Source organism: Salmo salar, chromosome 02 (assembly GCF_965601325.2).
Source record: "Salmo salar chromosome 02, fSalSal1, whole genome shotgun sequence".
NCBI lineage: Eukaryota > Metazoa > Chordata > Actinopteri > Salmoniformes > Salmonidae > Salmo > Salmo salar.
The window spans coordinates 52,637,541-52,659,057 of NC_138292.1; the positions used below are offsets into that span (position 1 = coordinate 52,637,541).

The 21,517-nt window shown below is 42.6% G+C and overlaps 1 protein-coding gene, 2 long non-coding RNA genes and 1 other non-coding gene across 4 annotated transcripts in view; 1 reads left to right on the top strand and 3 right to left on the bottom strand.

Moving 5' to 3' along the window:
• The window catches only part of LOC145861651 (uncharacterized), a 63,904-nt gene extending 52,294 nt beyond the window's left edge, over positions 1–11,610 (bottom strand). Inside the window, exon 1 of the long non-coding RNA XR_014381299.1 lies at positions 11,082–11,610. This is a non-coding gene — a long non-coding RNA (uncharacterized LOC145861651). The remainder of the gene's footprint in view (positions 1–11,081) is intronic.
• Positions 617–3,049, bottom strand: ifm5 (Interferon-induced transmembrane protein 5; the record flags this gene model as incomplete). The annotated part of the gene is given in 2 exon segments (NM_001140082.1): positions 617–2,296; positions 2,704–3,049. Coding segments are annotated over 2 exon segments (384 nt in total). The 5' UTR covers positions 2,932–3,049.
• Positions 3,403–5,194, top strand: LOC145861650 (uncharacterized). The gene is made up of 2 exons (XR_014381298.1): positions 3,403–3,900; positions 4,294–5,194. It is a non-coding gene; the product is annotated as an uncharacterized LOC145861650 (long non-coding RNA).
• Positions 11,611–17,861: 6,251 nt separating the features above from the next.
• On the bottom strand, positions 17,862–20,472 carry LOC106586193 (uncharacterized). The gene is made up of 2 exons (XR_014381301.1): positions 20,105–20,472; positions 17,862–18,272 (listed from the first exon to the last, which is right to left on the bottom strand). It is a non-coding gene; the product is annotated as an uncharacterized LOC106586193 (transcript).
• Positions 20,473–21,517: the final 1,045 nt, after the last annotated feature.

The following is a 21,517-nucleotide window of genomic DNA, read 5'->3' on the forward strand; positions in this document are numbered from 1 at the left end:
TGTCATCCTGAGGGTCCCAGAGATAAAATGTAGCCTAATTTTGTTTGATAAAATCCATTTTTATATTGAAATGTAGGAACTGGGTTCTAGAGTTTGAAGCCCTGCTGTCTGCCCTCCCTCCCCCGTAGGGAAGCTAATTATCCATAATTTATGACATTCATGGGAGTGTGTAAACATACATTTGTTATTACCATATCATGTTTGTATATTCTCTATAGTTATGAACTTGAAAATGTATCAATTGACCAACTCGGCACATTATGGCAGTAATGAACAGTAATGCAATGGTTCATTGGATCAGTCTAAAACTTTGCACATACACTGCTTCCATCCAGTGGACAGAATCTAAATTGCACCTAGAGTCCAAAGTGATATAATGGCCTTTCTCTTGCATTTCAAAGATGAGGAAAAATATATATATAATATATATATATATATATGTATATACATATAGAAAACACGTTTTTTCTTTGTATTATCTTTTACCAGATCTAATGTGTTATATTCTCCGACATTAATTTCACATTTCCACAAACTTCAAAGTGTTTCCTTTCAAATGGTAACAAGAATATGCATATCCTTGCTTCAGGTTTTATTATTTTTTTAAATTTTATTTCACAAAAACAACAACAGAGTTACACATAAACAAACGTACAGTCAATAACATAATAAGGTCCTGAGCTACAGGCAGTTAGATTTGGGTATATAATTTTAAGGGAAAATTTTAAAAAAAGGGTCCGATCCTTTTAAACAACTCAAAATATATTTTATATTTGAGATTCTTCAAAGTAGCCACCCTTTGCCTTGATGACAGCTTGGCACACTGTTGGCATAAAAACATTAAGCCATATCTCCTCCTTCTTTTAGCCCTGAAAGGGCCTAGAACTCTGCAGGTTTTGAGCTTTGCAAGGAGCCTGAAAATGGCCCCCAGCTTCCACTTTATTTATTTTTTTGCTTTGTCCCAATCATCTGATCTAGATCAACTCACTCTACTGATCTGCTTTCCTTCAAGAATTATACTGACAAGAGGAAACCTGTGTGAATCCCTATAAAAATGCATCCTTGACACAAGCCCTAATGTCTCCTTCCTCCCCATCTTAAAGTAAGCAATCTCTGTGTATAAATGGATAAAGTCTGCAGCTATTACTTTCACAAATCCAACTTTGTCAGATAAGGCAGGGAGAAGGGGAAGGACAGAAGGAATGATAAACGTAAGTATTTTATTTAACAGGACCTTGAATTGAATAGCGTTTGTTTTACCCATCAAACCTACAGAGAGTATTTTCTCCAGAGGGAAAATAGATGATAGTAAGCTATTCAAGAGTACGGTGACACAGCAAGCCAGGGATTCCTGGTGACATAGCTTGTCTCCGGAAACCAGGCCTGGACTTTCTACACTGCTGGAAATTACACTTTTACAACATCAACATCTGTTTATAATTTGTATCAGAGTAATAAGTCAAAAATACCTAATACTGTTCATTCTTGGTGTTGATAAAGTTGTTCAACATACTCAAATTCCTACATCTTTATATCACACAAGGACAAGTAATCTTAGCAACCATAAATAGTACAGATTGTGTCTTAAACATTGTTGGAGAGCGACAACAAAGACAAGCCATGTCAGGATATGTATGTTCATGGACCTCTCAGATTCAGTCAACAGTTCAATTGCTGACCCGAGCCAAGTTCTGTTATGCCGTCTCTGCCAAGTAGATACAAAGCCATGGGAATTGTTTTCTTGTTAAGTGAGTGTATGTCTATATGGGACGAGTCTCACAGAGTCGTTAACATCCATTAACACCTATAAAAACGGAAATGTAATGCATTTACAACATTTTTAAATGTATTTATAAAAAATTACATTTGAATGGAACTTCAAAAGAATCATCTTGCATCCTTAAAACACAAAACTAAAGAAGAGCAAATCAGATCTGGTACACAGTGCTGAAGGAACTTCTGTGGTGTGTGTGTGTGTGTGTGTGTGTGTGTGTGTGTGTGTGTGTGTGTGTGTGTGTGTGTGTGTGTGTGTGTGTTAAAGAGATGAGCTGAAATGTATCAGGACACAATCCTAGAGGTGTATAACACCTGCCAAGACTTCAAAATGAACACTTTTTACAAAAGCAAAGACTGGAGCTACTCAGTGTGCAACTTGGTAGATGATGATACCATAGGTGATGAAGAGGAAGAGCAGCCCAAGGATTGCCAAAGTCAGGGTCACAGTATTAAAGCAGCGTGCAGTCTTCCCGTGTTTTCTTGCTCCCTCCAAGTCTCCAACCATCTTCCTATCCCTGGACTGGAAGACAAAATGTAGAATCATTTATATTATAGAATCATTCATGTGTTGCTGATTGTGTTTATGTAGCGATGCATATTAGTTAACAACATGCACACATGACATTTCACACTAATGGGATGATCTCAGTCATGTATTACCCTCTTAGTGGTTTAATACTCCTTAAAACACTTATTTTGGAGTAAAGATCTATAGAGCCTATAGATGAAGTACAGACTACACATTTTTATAACACTGTGATAACAAGAGAGTGAAACGCAAATGTAGATAATTGTTATGCTGTCTTCCTTCCATAGTTCAAAGTTGGTCGCCTATATAATAACTTGCTCAACTTGAAAATCCATACAATACAAGCACCAACACCAGACATTACTATAAAAAGCTATATAAGGAGAATTCAAACTCACCTTTATGGAGAAATACACAGCTAACATTCCGAGACAGAATGGGTTGCCGTACAAGAGGCTGCAAAGTGACCAGATAATGTGATCCCTGGGCTGAGGTACAACGGGCTGTGGCTGACCCAAGACGACGGTATGTTGGAACTTGGGCGCTCCGTGAGTGTCTTCAAGACGCATGTACTTATTTCCTTTCATTGGGACAAACTCTGACTGGTAAGGTGGTGGTTGATCCATGGCAAGCGAATATAGCTACTTATTTAGCCTCGTGTTAAAAAATAGACAATGATTCTCGCGCAAACGAGAAATTGAGACCCAAAGAGACGTTTCTTTTGTGAGGTGGAGGGTTTATAAGAGGAGTGGAGTGGTGAAGGTTGGCGTCATTAGCACTGTTTCCAGTAAATGTGTATGGTTTCATTTCTGGAGGCCCTCCCCCCTCTCTTGCACAATAGCAGGATTGTCAAACTTTTTTTTTTTTGCTTTTGGGAGTGTATACCCAAAGATATGTGACTGGAGTTCCTGTCACTACCATATTTAGTAGTGAGAAAACGTTACGTGGTGCAGTGCATTCGGAAAATATTCAGACCCCTTGACTTTTTTGTTGTTATGTTACAGCCTTATTCTAAAATTGATTACATAAAAAATGGCTTCATCAATCTACACACAATACCCCATAATGACAAAGCGAAAAGTGTTTTGCAAATGTCGTGTTATACCGTTTCTACTGTAGCTCACTGTGTTTATGGAGGATAATATATTTGTGTATATTCCTTATAACCGCGGACACGCGAGGTAACGTTACTAATTTCGTAACCTTTGTGGCGTTTTATTCACCATCTGCGCTGCCATCAAGCAAAGGGCACGCAGCCTGTTTTTATTTACAGGCTATTTTCAATTAGTTAATTTTAAATAATTTTCGAACAAGTTTTTTATTTTCTAATAACAGTTTGAATTGAGGTGTGTTCCGCCCCATTCATTCACAGAAAAGTAGTCATTTTTACCGACCAAATCAGTTTTTTGACATTTCTGACCCGGACAAAATTCCCCAAACACTTCCCAATTGTTAGTGCAGTTCAAGTCTGCAGACATTTGCTCATCTCCCGTCCTGCATAGACGTGTTCACATTTTCCATCTGTTGCCTGCATCGCAGTCATAGTTGTCTTCCTTACCAATAATAACTTTCGAGATGTGTGAGTTTCTATCAAAGTAAGTGCTTCATTACGTTATAATAGTTTATGCATGTCTGTTATGTCGTTTCTACTGTAGCATAATATATTTGTGTATATTCCTTATAACCGCCGACACGCGAGGTAACGTTACTAATTTCATAACCTTTATGGTGTTATATTCAATCGTGCTTATGTAGTTAGTTACATTCTTCTATTAGCTCTGTAAAACAATGCTAATTGCGTCAGAGAAGTATTGGCTTGTTGTATTTTGAAGCTACCCAGGAAATATTGAAAAATATCTTCTTATACCACTTGGTCGTTTTCTGAGTGCATTCCACAAAGCTGTTTATCATGTCCGCCTTATCCACTGCCCCATTTTAAGGTTATAGTCAAGCTCACAGTCTGGTTTGATGTTTCTCTCTCCCGTCAGGTGGTCTACCTTCCCTGTGGCCGACATGGTTGCTGTATGGACAGTGGAGAGGACATGGATGTCTCGTTTGTCATGCCACTTTACTGCCAGCAGTTGACATTTTCTATTTTTGTATAACGGGTCATTTAGGATGGCAGTAGCATTGTTGATGAAATGCAGTCTTGGGAAAAGAGGGTGACAAAGAAGGGAGTTGCAAACATCGGATCTGTGCTCCAGTAATCTCTTAGGGAGTTCTTCTTTACTATCCCCATTACATTTACATTTACGTCATTTAGCAGACGCTCTTATCCAGAGCGACTTACCCCCATGAGGAGGACTGTCACCAGGAAGATATACATTTCACTAATTGGCTCTCTCTTCTCCTGTAGCTCCAAGGCATTGCGATTGGTCTCTGCTATGTCTCCCACCAGCTCATCTGTCAGAAACAACTTGAAGCACTCTGCCTCAGATGGAAATAGAAGGGGCGTTGCACTCCAGACTGGGACTCATCAAAGCAAACAGCAGGGCCAGGAGGGGTGAAATGGCCGGCAGCCTTCCAGATACCACAGAACTCCTGTACTTCATCCACTGTCGGTCTGCCTCCATCACCACCAGCATCTTCAAAGGGAACTGGGACTTTGTCAGTGGACAAGGGGTCCTCAGATTCAGGGTTCTCAATGGCTGGGGGGCAGCTCCTCCCTGTCAGAATCTGATTCCTGACTTTCAGACTCATTGTCAGAATTTCTTTTACATCTCCAGAATTTCTGCATTTGTGAGTTGTCTCCTTTTGAAAGACATTGCTAATGCTACAGCATAGCTCACTAGCTACATACATAAACAACAACACTGAATGGCTCAGTGAGAGGTTACGTGATTGACTGCCTGCACGTGCCATTTTTATCAATAAATCACTATCAGAAAATGTTTTGTGTGGTAATTATTGATATATTTACTGTATTATTCTCATGTTTTTCAATTATCGGTGATAAATCATGCATTCCGATTCATGCATAGATTGTAATGGGCACATAGTGTGTGTAAAATACTTTTTTGAAGGTTGTACTAATTATGATGAGCTAAGTTAATTCCAGCTGTGTGTGTGACATAAATTATGTGTTCCCGGAACTCCAATTTGAGCAGCAGCAGCTGAAAAATGAGCTCCTACAAATATTGAAATTTACATGGTTTTTAGAGTGAAGTACATCGGAAAAAAGCAAAAGAAAACTGCAAGACTGAATAGGAGAAAAAACAAGCAACAAACAAAGATAGGCTTTTGAAAAATAACTATTTTTCATAAAATTGTAGTTATCTTAGCTAGCTGAATTGTTTACCAGTTGCTAAGCAGTTGCTAGGGACTCTTTTGGAAGAAGCTAGCTAGCTAACGAAGAACAACAAAGAATATCTAGTTAACAGAAGAAAAGAAAGAGAAAATCAGGACAGAAGAAAAAGGATATCAAAGTGAAACAGTTCTCTAAAGACACAAGAGACAATAATACAAGAAACAACACTTCTGTAGCTTGTCAACTATGTGTCTGTCTATCCCTGTTCTCTCCCCTCTGCACAGGCCATACAAACGCTTCACACCGCGTGGCCGCTGCCACTCTAACCTGGTGGTCCCAGCGCGCACGACCCACGTGGAGTTCCAGGTCTCCGGCAGCCTCTGGAACTGCCGGTCTGCAGCCAACAAGGCTGAGTTCATCTCAGCCTATGCTACCCTCCAGTCCCTAGACTTCCTGGCGCTGATGGAAACATGGATTACCACAGATAACACTGCTACTCCTACTGCTCTCTCTTCGTCTGCCCACGTGTTCTCGCATACCCCTAGAGCATCGAGCCAGCGGGGTGGTGGCACTGGAATCCTCATCTCTCCCAAGTGGACATTCTCTCTTTCTCCCCTGACCCATCTGTCTATCTCCTCATTTGAATTCCATGCTGTCACAGTTACCAGCCCTTTCAAGCTTAACATCCTTATCATTTATCGCCATCCAGGTTCCCTTGGAGAGTTCATCAATGAGCTTGACGCCTTGATAAGTTCCTTTCCTGAGGATGGCTCACCTCTCACAGTTCTGGGTGACTTTAACCTCCCCACGTCTACCTTTGACTCATTCCTCTCTGCCTCCTTCTTTCAACTCCTCTCCTCTTTTGACCTCACCCTCTCACCTTCCCCCCCTACTCACAAGGCAGGCAATAAGCTTGACCTCATCTTTACTAGATGCTGTTCTTCCACTAATCTCATTGCAACTCCCCTCCAAATCTCCGACCACTACCTTGTATCCTTTTCCCTCTTGCTCTCATCCAACACTTCTCACTCTGCCCCTACTCGGATGGTATTGCGCCGTCCCAACCTTCGCTCTCTCTCTCCCGCTACTCTCCTCTTCCATCCTATCATCTCTTCCCTCTGCTCAAACCTTCTCCAACCTATCTCCTGATTCTGCCTCCTCAACCCTCCTCCCTTTCTGCATCCTTTGATTTTCTCTGTCCCCTATCCTCCAGGCCGGCTCGGTCCTCCCCTCCTGCTCCGTGGCTCGACGACTCACTACGAGCTCACAGAACAGGGCTCCGGGCAGCTGAGCGGAAATGGAGGAAAACTCGCCTCCCTGCGGACCTGGCATCCTTTCACTCCCTCCTCTCTACATTCTCCTCTTCTGTCTCTGCTGCTAAAGCCACTTTCTACCACTCTAAATTCCAAGCATCTGCCTCTAACCCTAGGAAGCTCTTTGCTACCTTCTCCTCCCTCCTGAATCCTCCTCCCCCTCCCCCCCCCCTCCTCCCTCTCTGCGGATGACTTCGTCAACCATTTTGAAAAGAAGGTTGACGATATCCGATCCTCGTTTGCTAAGTCAAACGACACCGCTGGTCCTGCTCACACTGCCCTACCCTGTGCTTTGACCTCTTTCTCCCCTCTCTCTCCAGATGAAATCTCGCGTCTTGTGACGGCCGGCCGCCCAACAACCTGCCCACTTGACCCTATCCCCTCCTCTCTTCTCCAGACCATTTCCGGAGACCTTCTCACCTCGCTCATCAACTCATTCTTGACCGCTGGCTACGTCCCTTCCGTCTTCAAGAGAGCGAGAGTTGCACCCCTTCTGAAAAAACCTACACTCGATCCCTCCGATGTCAACAACTACAGACCAGTATCCCTTCTTTCTTTTCTCTCCAAAACTCTTGAACGTGCCGTCCTTGGCCAGCTCTCCTGCTATCTCTCTCAGAATTACCTTCTTGATCCTAATCAGTCAGGTTTCAAGACTGGGCATTCAACTGAGACTGCTCTTCCCTGTGTCACGGAGGCTCTCTGCACTGCTAAAGCTAACTCTCTCTCCTCTGCTCTCATCCTTCTAGACCTATCTGCTGCCTTTGATACTGTGAACCATCAGATCCTCCTCTCTACCCTCTCCGAGTTGGGCATCTCCGGCGCGGCCCACGCTTGGATTGCGTCCTACCTGACAGGTCGCTCCTACCAGGTGGCGTGGCGAGAATCTGTCTCCGCACCATGCGCTCTCACCACTGGTGTCCCCCAGGGCTCTGTTCTAGGCCCTCTCCTATTCTCGCTATACACCAAGTCACTTGGCTCTGTCATATCCTCACATGGTCTCTCCTATCATTGCTATGCAGACGACACACAATTAATCTTCTCCTTTCCCCCTTCTGATAACCAGGCGGCGAATCGCATCTCTGCATGTCTGTCAGACATATCAGTGTGGATGACGGATCACCACCTCAAGCTGAACCTCGGCAAGACGGAGCTGCTCTTCCTCCCGGGGAAGGACTGCCCGTTCCATGATCTCGCCATCACGGTTGACAACTCCCTTGTGTCCTCCTCCCAGAGTGCTAAGAACCTTGGCGTGATCCTGGACAACACCCTGTCGTTCTCCACTAACATCAAGGCGGTGACCCGATCCTGTAGGTTCATGCTCTACAACATTCGCAGAGTACGACCCTGCCTCACACAATTTGTAAGTCGCTCTGGATAAGAGCGTCTGCTAAATGACTTAAATGTAAATGTAATGTAAATGTAATAAATCATGCATTCCGATTCATGCATAGATTGTAATGGGCACATAGTGTGTGTAAAATACTTTTTTGAAGGTTGTACTAATTATGATGAGCCAAGTTAATTCCAGCTGTGTGTGTGGAGCCATGGTTGTTGACATAATGCATTCTGGGTTTCACGTAATCGTCTGTCAGACCAAATATGCTATATCAAAATGAGGTCAGTAAGGGTTCAGTCATTTTTTGAGAACTTCAGGAAGGTAATGGTGGAAAGTGAACGATGTTAGATGACACACCCATTCAACATGCATGCAGACCAAACTTTGGTTTCTGTGGGGAAAAAAGCATGGCTGCAAACGAATCATCCTTGGATTACTTTCGATTTCTAGAAAGTGTTTTACTCAATTATTTTTATCAACGGTGAGCTCACCCGTGATATGATTAATTATACATAGCAATTGCTATTAGCTAATTCATATTGTAGTTTATGTCAGCCGAGAGTTAGAAAACATGACCACTTGTGTTGCCTCAATCTTTCCTCAGAACTAGGACAAATGTAGCCTACATTTTTCTGGTTAGGATGATTGTGTTATGCTATAGATACTTATGTGAATATCTGATCATTGCATCCAAAAATAAACTGCTCACATTCTGGACATAACTTTGTAAGGACTGTGTGTAAATAGTTTCAGAAAAAAGTGTGGCCAGCTCAAATGCTGATTGTTGCGTCATTCGAGACTGTCCATTCACACGGGTGTGATCGTTCTACAGTGGTCCCTGAAGCTTACGATCACACCCGTGTGAACGGCCAGTTTCGAATGAAGCAACAATCAGCATTTGAGCTGGCCAAATGCATTTGAGCTGGCCAAACCCGTGTGATGGTACATGTGAAAGGGTTAACAGACACCACAACGACCTTAGAAAGCACTAATCATTCCGCACTAATACCAGTCTGTCAATCCTGCCCTCTATCTACCATTCATAATGACAATGATGGTAAGTGGATCATTTGTCCAGTTTTGCAATAGTCTAACTAGCAATCACAGGGTAACACGGGGTAAGACGCCTCCCCCCTAAGATCAATGTATAATTGCTGACAAAATAGCAAAGGTGGCTGATGGAGATGCTTAGGGTAACAAACTATAAAGGTAAATAAATGGCCACAGTCAACAGATGTTATTTAATCAAATACATTTTTGGGGGAAAGGGGCATTTTGCCCAGCTACCCTGGGTGCTTCATAAAACTGTACATACCAGTCTATGCTTATCAACTGCCTTTCTTTATTGAATTTGTTTTGGATTCCCATCCTCTCCGCTAGGTCAAAGGCAAGTTTTCACATCACATGATGTAAGTCCAAAAAGGGCTCTTTACATTTTTGGGATATGACTCACTAGGTCACATTTGAAAGAACTAGTGAAGACTGGTAACCCACCCAAATGGCTGTGGTTTTGACCTGCTTGTCTCGGTGGCGCCTCAGGGTTTTGTGTGGCACATTATGTAACGCCCTGATCTGTTTCACCTGTCCCTGTGATTGTCTCCACCCCCTCCAGGTGTCGCTTATTTTCCACAGTGTATTTATCCCTGTGTTTCCTATCTCTCTGTGCCAGTTCGTCTTGTATGTTTAGTCAACCAGCGTGTTTTCCCCCGTACTCCTTTTCTATTCTCTTTTGCTAGTCTTCCCGGTTTTGATCACTGCCTGACTCTGGACTACTTTCCCACCTGCCTGATCATCCTGCCTGCCCTTCGGTACCTATTGGACTCTGAACTGGTTTTGACCTTTCGCCTTTTTGGATTAATAAACATTGTAAGACTTCAACCATCTGCCTCCTGTGTCTGCATCTGGGTCTCGCCTTGTGCTTGATACATTAAAAGCACGGGCATTCTGCCCATTTTCAATAGCATTCAGGGCACAATGAAGTGCATCTTCGCCATAGCCACCATGATCATATATTTTGTTGGTAACTATCATCTGAAAATATATTTCTTAAAGTGTTTTATGAACAGTTGAGGACTGAACCCTAACCCTAACCCCTATTATGAGCTTAACCTAACCCTAAACCCTATTCTAATCCTAACCCTGGCCCCTATTCTAACCCTAATCCTAACCCTAGCAGACATTATCTTATGCTAACTAGCTGGCAAGCATTTATTTAATCTTGCTAGCTAACTGGGGGATAGCTAGCTATGCTATCAGATGTAAAATCTTTGAAAGTCGCACCAATTATCTATATAAATCCACAAGATCATAGAGGAATAGCGGATAGGCAGCGGATATGCCTGGTGCATCATTTTGCATGGAAGATCAGTGAAGACATAATACATGCAGCTCAAAAAGCTCCCCTATGGGTCTTGTTTGGGGACAATACAATCATACTACCTAGACTAGCCTACATCACCACAATGCAATGTATAATTGCATTATTGTTTTCACGTGAGTACAAAATTCTACTCTTGGCTGTAAACTGCAGTGAAAATGTCATTTGAATAAAGGCCCAAACGCTCTATGATTTGAATGTTTCATTCCATTTGGATCAGTTGTGGGTCTACTCTCGACAGTTTATAAGGTCTAGAAAGGTATAGAAAGGCACAGAAGCAGGCCAGTCTTGGAGATAGAATGGCGGCAGAAGAAATGGCAGCAGTTTTACGGGTGCCCAACCAATTGTGCTATTATGTGTTTTTTTCACGTTATTTGTAACTTATTTTGTACATAATGTTTCTGCAACCGTATCTTACGGCAAAAAAGAGCTTGTGGATATCAGGACAGCAATCACTCACCTTGGATTAGACAAAGATTTTTTCAACAACAAGCAAGACTCACATGATATTCTCCAAACACCCGGCAGGGCCGACATCCCAGTTATTCACAAGATGAAGCGACGCAGGTACAGAGGACGAAGAGCCGGAGCCTCGTCAGGACCCGCAGAATGCGAGTAGGAAAGCTGCCGTTACCGTCAATATTACTCGCCGTGCAATCATTGTACAATAAATTAGACAAGGTACGATCACAAATATCCTACCATCAGGACATCACCAACTGTACTATCCTATGTTTCACAGAGTTGTGGCTGAATGACGACATGGATATACGCTGCACCGGCAGGATAGAAGAGCACACTCCGGTAAGACAAGGGAGGGCTGTCTGTGCATTTTTGTAAACAACAGCTGGTGCATGGAATCTAAGGAAGCCTCTAGATTTTGCTCGCGTGAAGTAGAGTATATTGTGGTAAATTGCAGGCCACACTACTTCCCTAGAGAGTTCTCAGCTATCCTTTTCGTGGCTGTTTATTTACCACCACAAACAGATGGTAGCACTAAGACCGCACTCAGTCAGCTGTATAAGGAAAAAAGCAAACAGGAAACCACTCACCCAGAGGCGGCGCTCCTAGTGGGCGGAGACTTTAATGTAGGGAAACTTAAATCAGTTCTACCAAATCTCTATCAACATGTTAAATGTGCAACCAGAGGGAAAAAAATTCTAGATCACCTGTGCTCCACACACAGAGACGCGTACAAAGCTCTCCCTCGCCCTCCATTTGGTAAATCTGACCACAACTCTATCCTCCTGATTCCTGCTTACAAGCAAAAATTAAAGCATCAGTGTGTATAAAAAAGTGGTCAGATGAAGCAGATGCTAAACTACAGGACTGTTTTCCTTTCACAGACTGGAACATGTTCCGGGATTCTTCCGATGACATTGAGGAATACACCACATCAGTCACTGGTTTTATCAATAAGTGCATTGAGGACGTCGTCCCCACAGTGACTGTACGTATATACCCCAACCAGAAGCCATGGATTACAGGCAACATTCACACTGAGCTAAAGGGTAGAGCTGCCGCTTTCGAGGTGCGGGACTCTAACCCGGAAGCTTACAAGAAATCCCGCTTTGCCCTGTGACGAACCATCAAACAGGCAAAGCGTCAATACAGGGCTAAGATTTAATCATACTACACCGGCTCCGACACTCGTCGGATGTGGCAGGGCTTGCAAAGTATTACAGACTACAAAGGGAATCACAGCCGCGAGCTGCCCAGTGACACGAGCCTACCAGACGAGCTAAATCACTTTTATGCTCGCTTCGAGGCAAGCAACACTGAGGCATGCATGAGAGCATCAGCTGTTCCGGGCAACTGTGATCACGATCTCCGTAGCTGACGTGAGTAAGACCTTTAAACAGGTCAACATACACAAGGCTGCGGGTCCAGACGGATTACCACGACGTGTGCTCCGGGCATGTGCTGACCAATTGGCAGGTGTCTTCACTGACATTTCCAACATGTCCCTGATTGAGTCTGTAATACCAACATGTTTCAAGCAGACCACCATAGTCCCTGTGCCCAAGAACACAAAGGCAACCTGCCTAAATGACTACAGACCCGTAGCACTCACGTCCGTAGCCATGAAGTGCTTTGAAAGGCTGGTAATGGCTCACATCAACACCATTATCCCAGAAACCCTAGACCCACTCCAATTTGCATACGCCCAAACAGATCCACAGATGATGCAATCTCTATTGCACTCCACACTGCCCTTTCCCACCTGGACAAAAGGAACACCTATGTGAGAATGCTATTCATTGACTACAGCTCAGCGTTCAACACCATAGTACCCTCAAAGCACATCACTAAGCTAAGGAACCTTGGACTAATCACCTCCCTCTGCAATTGGATCTTAGACTTCCTGACGGGCCGCCCCCAGGTGGTAAAGGTAGGTAGAAACACATCTACCATGCTGATCCTCAACACTGTAGCTCCCCAGGGATGAGTGCTCAGTCCCCTCCTGTACTCCCTGTTCACCCATGACTGCATGGCCAGGCACGACTCCAACACCATCATTAAGTTTGCAGACGACACAACAGTGGTAGGCCTGATAGGGAGGAGGTCAGAGACCTGGTCGGGTGGTGCCAGAATAACAACCTGTCCCTCAACGTAACCAAGACTAAGGAAATGATTGTGGACTACAGGAAAAGGAGCACCGAGCATGCCCCCATTCTCATCGACTAGACTGTAGTGGAGCAGGTTGAGAGCTTCAAGTTCCTTAGTGTCCACATCAACAACAAACTAGAATGGTCCAAACACACCAATACAGTCATGAAGAGGGCACGACAAAGCCTATTCCCCCTCAGGAAACTAAAAAGATTTGGCATGGTTCCTGAGATCCTCAAAAGGTTCTACAGCTGCAACATCGAGAGCATGCTGACCGGTTGCATCACTGCCTGGTACGGCAATTGCGCGGCCTCCGACCACAAGGCACTTCAAAGGGTAGTGCGTATGGCCCAGTACATCACTGGGGCAAAGCTGCCTGCCATCCAGGACCTCTACACCAGGCGGTGTCAGAAGAAGGCCCTAAAAATTGTCAAAGACCCCAGCCCCCCAGTCAAAGACTGTTCTCTCTACTACCGCATGGCAAGCGGTACCAGAGTGCCAAGTCTAGGACAAAAAGTATTCTCAACAGTTTTTACCCCCAAGCCATAAGACTCCTGAACAGGTAACCAAATGGTTACCCGGGTTATTTGCATTGTGTGCCCCCCCCCCCAACCCCTCTTTTATGCTGCTGCGACTCTGTTTATCATATATGCATAGTCACTTTAACTATACATTCATGTACATACTACCTCAATTGGCCCGACCAACCAGTGCTCCCGCACATTGGCTAACCTGCATTGTGTCCCACCACCTGCCAACCCCTCTTTTTACACTACTGCTACTCTCTGTTCATCATATATGCATAGTCACTTTAACCATACCTACATGTACATACTACCTCAATAAGCCTGGCTAACCGGTGTATGTATATAGCCTTGCTACTGTTATTTTCAAATGTCTTTTTACTGTTGTTTTATTTCTTTACTTACCTACACACACACACACACACACATACCTTTTTTTCGCACTATTGGTTAGAGCCTGTAAGTAAGCATTTCACTGTAAGGTCTACATCTGTTGTATTCGGCGCACGTGACAAATACACTTTGATTTGATTTATTGTTTACTTATAATACTGAGATGCGCTGTCTGTTGCGGATCATCATTCTCCCAAGTCGTCCTATAATAATTTGGCCACATAGGCCTATGCTCCCTGCAGGTCCAGTTATTCAGGAAAACTTAGAGCATGCTTTGCCTCCTCTCAGATCCAAGTGGCTATTCCTTGGCACCAAAAACTATAATGCTATTTGTACCATAAAACTTCAATTAAACGTGTCTCAAATAGCCGCATGTCCCTTTTAATAGGCGGGGAAGGGCACAAATTTCAGCAAATAAACAGCTGTTTCAAATAAACCCTCTCCCCTCTCTTGAACAATTGTGGAGCTTCTTGAAGATGCCAGGTGAATTAAAACCATGCCATTGTAATGATGCGAAATAAAATCAATTATCTTTGAAGAATTTCCATATGCAAGATTTTCAATGCATTAATGTAATGAAACGGGTAAAGAGAGCGAGCTTGTCCTCGGTAGGTGGCGATCCCGCAATCTTCTGCCGGAGCCTAGCACTATCGACGGCACAGCCCAATTCTATTTAGATGATTACTCGCAGTGCTACGGACCAAAAGGTTGACAGTTCAGCGACCATCGTGTATATGATCAAATAATCAAATCAAATGTATTTGTCACATACACATGGTTAGCAGGTGTTAATGCAAGTGTAGCGAAATGCTTGTGCTTCTAGTTCCGACCATGCAGTAATATCTAACAAGTAATATAACCTTACAATTTCACAACAACTACCTTACACACAAGTGTAAAGGAATGAATACGAATATGTACATAAAAATATATAAATGAGTGATGGCCGAACGGCATAGGCAAGATGCAGTAGTTGGTATAGAGTACAGTATATACATATGAGATGAGCAATGCAGGGTATGAAAACATTATATGAAGTGACATTGTTTAAAGTGGCTAGTGATACATCACATCAAGATGGCAAGATGCAGTAGATGGTATAGCGTACAGTATATACATATGAGATGAGCAATGTAGGGTATGAGAACATTATATAAAGTGGCATTGTTTAAAGTGGCTAGTGATACATTTAATTACATCAGATGGCAAGATGCAGTAGATGGTATAGCGTACAGTATATACATAAGAGATGAGTAATGTAGGGTAAGTAAACATTATATAATATAAAGTGGCTAGTGATAAATTGATTACATCAAATTTTCCATTATTAAAGTGGGTGGAGTTGAGTCAGTATGTTGGCAGCAGCCACTCAATGTTAGTGATGGCTGTTTAACAGTCTGATGGCCTTGAGATAGAAGCTGTTTTTCAGTCTCTCTTTCCCCGTTTTGATGCACCTGTACTAACCTCGCCTTCTGGATGATAGAGGGGTGAACAGGCAGTGGCTCGGGTGGTTGTTGTCCTTGATGATCTTTTTGGCCTTCCCGTGACATCGGGTGGTATAGGTGTCCTGGAGGGCAGGTAGTTTGCACCCGGTGATGCGTTGTGCAGACCTCACTACCCTCTGGAGAGCCTTCCGGTTATGGGCGGAGCAGCTGCCGTACCAGGCGGTGATACAGCCCGACAGGATGCTCTCGATTGTGCATCTGTAAATGTTTGTGAGTGTTTTTGGTGACAAGCCAAATTTCTTCAGCCTGCTGAGGTTGAAGAGGTGCTGCTGCGGCTTCTTCACCACGCTGTCTGTGTGGGTGGACCATATCAGTTTGTCCGTGATGTGTACGCCGAGGAACTTAAAACTCTCCACCCTCTCCACTACTGTCCCATCAATGTAGATAGGGGCTGCTCCCTCTGCTGTTTCCTGAAGTCCACAATCATCTCCTTTGTTTTGTTGACATTGAGTGTGAGGTTATTTTCCTGACACCACGCTCCGAGGGCCCTCACCTCCTCCCTGTAGGCTGTCTCGTCGCTGTTGGTAATCAAGCCTACCACTGTAGTGTCGTCTGCAAACTTGATGATTGAGTTGGAGGCGTGCATGGCCACGCAGTCATGGGTGAACAGGGAGTACAGTAGGGGGCTGAGAACGCACCCTTGTGGGGACCCAGTGTTGAGGATCAGCGGGGTGGAGATGTTGTTACCTACCCTCACCAGCTGGGGGCGGCCCGTCAGGAAGTCCAGGACACAGTTCCACAGGGCGGGGTCGAGACCCAGGGTCTCGAGCTTAATGACGAGTTTGGAGGGTACTATGGTGTTAAATGCTGAGCTGTAATCAATGAACAGCATTCTTACATAGGTATTCCTCTTGTCCAGATGGGTTAGGGCAGTGTGCAGTGTGATGGCGATTGCATCGTCTGTGGACCTATTGTGGCGGTAAGCAAATTGGAGTGGGTCTAAGGTGTCAGGTTGGGTGGAGGTGATATGGTCCTTGACTAGTCTCTGAAAGTACTTCATGATGACGGAAGTGAGTGCTACAGGGCGGTAGTCATTTAGCTCAGTTACCTTAGCTTTCTTGGGAACAGGAACAATGGTGGCCCTCTTGAAGCATGTGGGGACAGCAGACTGGAATGAATTATTAATGAATTAGTTGATAATTAATTAATTGGGCAAACCATAACCTTGCCTTCATTCCTATGAAGGCAAGGTTATGGTTATGAATTATGATTTATTAACTCAAGCAAGTAAAACGTTTGCTAAGTGATATATCACATTAATAAATGTCAGATCTGCTAAATGCAAAAGATATTCTACATGTGACAGGCGCCGTGATTTAATTAAGCAATAAGGCCCGAGGAGGTGTGGTATATGGCCAATATACCACGGCTAAGGGCTGTTTTCATTTACGATGCGACCTGGAGTGCCTGGAAACAGCCTTTAGCCGTGGTATATTGGCCATATATCAAAACCCGAGGTGCGTTATTGCTATTATAAACTGATTACCAACATAATTAGCGCAGTAAAAATAAATATTTTGTCATACCTGTGGTATACGGTCTGATATACCACGGCTGTCAGCCAATCAGCATTCAGGGCTCGACCCATGTGGTTCGAGCATTCAGGGCTCGAACCACATTCGTTTAGCCCGAATCCAATATTGTTAATATCCAATACAAGACCTTGAATTGAATAGTGTTTGTTTTACCCATCAAACCTACAGAGACTATTTTCTCCAGAGGGAAAATAGATGATAGTAAGCTATTCAAGAGTACGGTGACACAGCCAGCCAGGGATTCCTGGTGACATAGCTTGTCTCGGAAACCAGGCCTGGACTTTCTACATTGCTGGAAATTACACTTTTACAACATCAACATCTGTTTATAATTTATGTCAGAGTAATAAGTCAAACATACCTAATACTGTTAATTCTTGGTGTTGATAAAGTTGTTCAACATACTCACATTCCTACATCTTTATATCACACAAGGACAAGTAATCTTAGCAACGATAAATAGTACAGATTGTGGCTTAAACATTGTTGGAGAGCGACAACAAAGACAAGCCATGTCAGGATATGTATGTTCATGGACCTCTCAGATTCAGTCAACAGTTCAATTGCTGACCCGAGCCAAGTTCTGTTATGCCGTCTCTGCCAAGTGGATACAAAGCCATGGGAATTGTTTTTTTGTTAAGTGAGTGTATGTCTATATGGGACGAGTCTTACAGAGTCGTTAACATCCATTAACAGCTATAAAAACTGAAATGTAATGCATTTACAAAAATGTTTAATTTATTTATAAAAAATTACATTTGAATGGAACTTCAAAAGAATCATCTTGCATCCTTAAAACACAAAACTAAAGAAGAGCAAATCAGATCTGGTACACAGTGCTGAAGGAACTTATGTGGTGTGTGTGTGTTGAAGAGATGAGCTTAAATGTATCAGGACACAATCCTAGAGTTGTATAACACCTGCCAAGACTTCAAATGAACACTTTTTACAAAAGCAAAGACTGGAACTACTCAGTGTGCAAGTTGGTAGATGATGATACCACAGGTGATGAAGAGGAAGAGCAGCCCAAGGATTGCCAAAGTCAGGGTCAAAGTATTAAAGCAGCGTGCAGTCTTCCCGAGTTTTCTTGCTCCCTCCAAGTCTCCAACCATCATCCTATCCCTGGACTGGAAGACAAAATGTAGAATCATTTATATTATTGAATCATTCATGTGTTGCTGATTGTGTTTATGTAGCTATGCATATTAGTTAACCTCTCTAGGGTAGGGGGCAGTATTTTAACATCCGGATAAAAAAACGTACCCGATTTAATCTGGTTATTACTACTGCCCAGAAACTAGAATATGCATATAATTGTTTGATTTGGATAGAAAACACCCTAACGTTTCTAAAACTGTTTGAATGGTGTCTGTGAGTATAACAGAACTCATATGGCAGGCCAAAACCTGAGAAGATTCTGTACAGGAAAAGCCCTCTCTGCCCATTTCTTGGCCTTCTACACCCTCTTTATCGAAAACAGAGGATTTCTGCTGTAACGTGACACTTTCTAAGGCTCCCATAGGCTCTCAGAAGGCGCCAGAACGATGAATGATGACTTTGCAGCCCCTGGCTGAAAAACAGTAGCGCATTTGGATAGTGGTCGATCTGAGAACAATGAGACGGGTGCGCGCGTGCACGTGAAGAGTCCATTTTACATTTTCAGTCTTTGAACGAAAAAGACGTCTCCCGGTCGGAATATTATCGCTATTTTACGAGAAAAATCGCATAAAAATTGATTTTAAACAGCGTTTGACATGCTTCGAAGTACGGTAATGGAATATTTTGAATTTTTTTTGTCACGATACGCGTCCGCGCGTCACCATTCGGACAGTGTCTTGAACGCAAGAACAAAACAGAGGATATTTGAACATAACTATGGATTATTTTGAACCAAAACAACATTTGTGGATGAAGTAGAAGTCCTGGGAGTGCATTCTGACGAAGAACAGCAAAGGTAATCCAATTTTTCTTATAGTAATTCTGAGTTTAGTGAACGGCAAACTTGGTGGGTGTCAAATTAGCTAGCCCGTGATGGCGAACTATCTACTCAGAATATTGCAAAATGTGCTTTTGCCGAAAAGCTATTTTAAAATCTCACACCGCGATTGCATAAAGGAGTTCTGTATCTATAATTCTTAAAATAATTGTTATGCTTTTTGTGAACGTTTATTGTGAGTAATTTAGTAAATTCACCGGAAGTTTTCGGTATGTTTGCTAGTTCTGAACGTCACATGCTAATGTAAAAAGCTGTTTTTTGATATAAATATGAACTTGATTGAACAAAACATGCATGTATTGTATAACATAATGTCCTAGGAGTGTCATCTGATGAAGATCATCAAAGGTTAGTGCTGCATTTAGCTGTGGTTTTGGTTTTTGTGACATTATATGCTAGCTTGAAAAATGTGTGTGTGATTATTTCTGGCTGGGTACTCTCCTGACATAATCTAATGTTTTGCTTTCGTTGTAAAGCCTTTTTGAAATCGGACAGTGTGGTTAGATTAACGAGAGTCTTGTCTTTAAAATGGTGTAAAATAGTCATATGTCTTAGAAATTGAAGTAATAGCATTTCTAAGGTATTTGAATATCGCGCCACTCGATTCCACTGGCTGTTGACTAGGTACCCTAGAGAGGTTAACAACATGCACACATGACATTTCACACTAATGGGATGATCTCAGTCATGTATTACCCTCTTAGTGTTTTAATACTCCTTAAAACACTTATTTTGGAGTAAAGATCTATAGAGCCTATAGATGAAGTATAGGCTACACATTTTTATAACAGTGTGATAACAAGAGAGCGAAACGCAAATGTAGATAATTGTTATGCTGTCTTCCTTCCATCGTTCAAAGTTGGTCACCTATATATTAACTTGCTCAACTTGAAAATCCATACAATACAAGCACCAACACCAGACATTGCTATTAAAAGCTATATAAGGAGAATTCCAACTCACCTTTATGGAGAAATACACCGCTAACATTCCGAGACAGAATGGGTTGCAGTACACGAGGCTGCAAAGTGACCAGATAATGTGATCCCTGGGCTGAGGTACAACGGGCTGTGGCTGTCCCAAGACGACGGTATGTTGGAACTTGGGCGCTCCGTGAGTGTCTTCAAGACGCATGTACTTATTTCCTTTCATTGGGACAAACTCTGGCTGGTACGATGGTGGTTGATCCATGGCAAGCGAATATAGCTACTTATTTAGCCTCGTGTTAAAAAATAGACAATGATTCTCGAGCAAACGAGAAAGTGAGACCCAAAGAGACGTTTCTTTTGTGAGGTGGAGGGTTTATAAGAGGAGTGGAGTGGTGAAGGTTTGCGTCATTAGCACTGTTTCCGGTAAACGTATCCAAAGATATTTGACTTACTGTCACTACCATATTTTGTAGTGAGAAAACGTTACGTGGTGCAGTGCATTTGGAAAGTATTCAGACCCCTTGACTTTTTTGTTGTTATGTTACAGCCTTATTCTACAATTGATTACGTAAAAAAATGGCTTGATCAATCTACCCACAATATCCCATAATGACAAAGCGAAAACAGTATTTTAGAAATGTTTGCAAATGTATAAAAATGTAAAAAACGGAAATACCTCATTTACATAAGTATTCAGACCCTTTGCTATAAGACTCGAAATTGAGATCAAGTGCAACCTTTTTCCATTGATCATTTTTTTGATGTTTCTACAAGTTGATTGGGGAACACCTGTCGTAAAATCAATTGATTAGACATGATTTTGAGGGATAAAAAGCAGTTGCTTCGCGAGCCTGAAAATGCATGAACTAAGTGACTGATAGTTGGTGTTCAGCACTCTTAAAAGTATGCCTTATTTACTTTGAAATCACTACTCAAATTGTGATTTTGGCAGACAACATAGGCAGCAGCTCAACAGAGATGAGATGACTTGTAATGAAATAATCAAGAAATTAAATATTTTAAAGTCATGTTAATTAATAGAGTTGAAGTCGGAAGTTTACATACACCTTAGCCACATTTAAACTCAGTTTTTCACAATTCCTGACATTTAATTCTAGTAAAAATTCCCTGTCTTAGGTCAGTTAGGATCACCACTTTATTTTAAGAATGTGAAATGTCAGAATAATAGTAGAGAGAAGGATTTATTTCAGCTTTTATTTCTTTCATCACATTCCCAGTGGGTCAGAAGTTTACATACACTCAATTAGTATTTGGTAGCATTGCCTTTAAATTGTTTAACCTGGGTCAAACGTTTCGGGTAGCCTTCCACAAGTTTCCCAAAATAAGTTGGGTGAATTTTGGCCCATTCCTCCTGACTGGTAACCCACCCAAATGGCTGTGGCCTGGGGTTTTGACCTGCTTGTCTTGGTGGCGCCTCAGGGTTTTG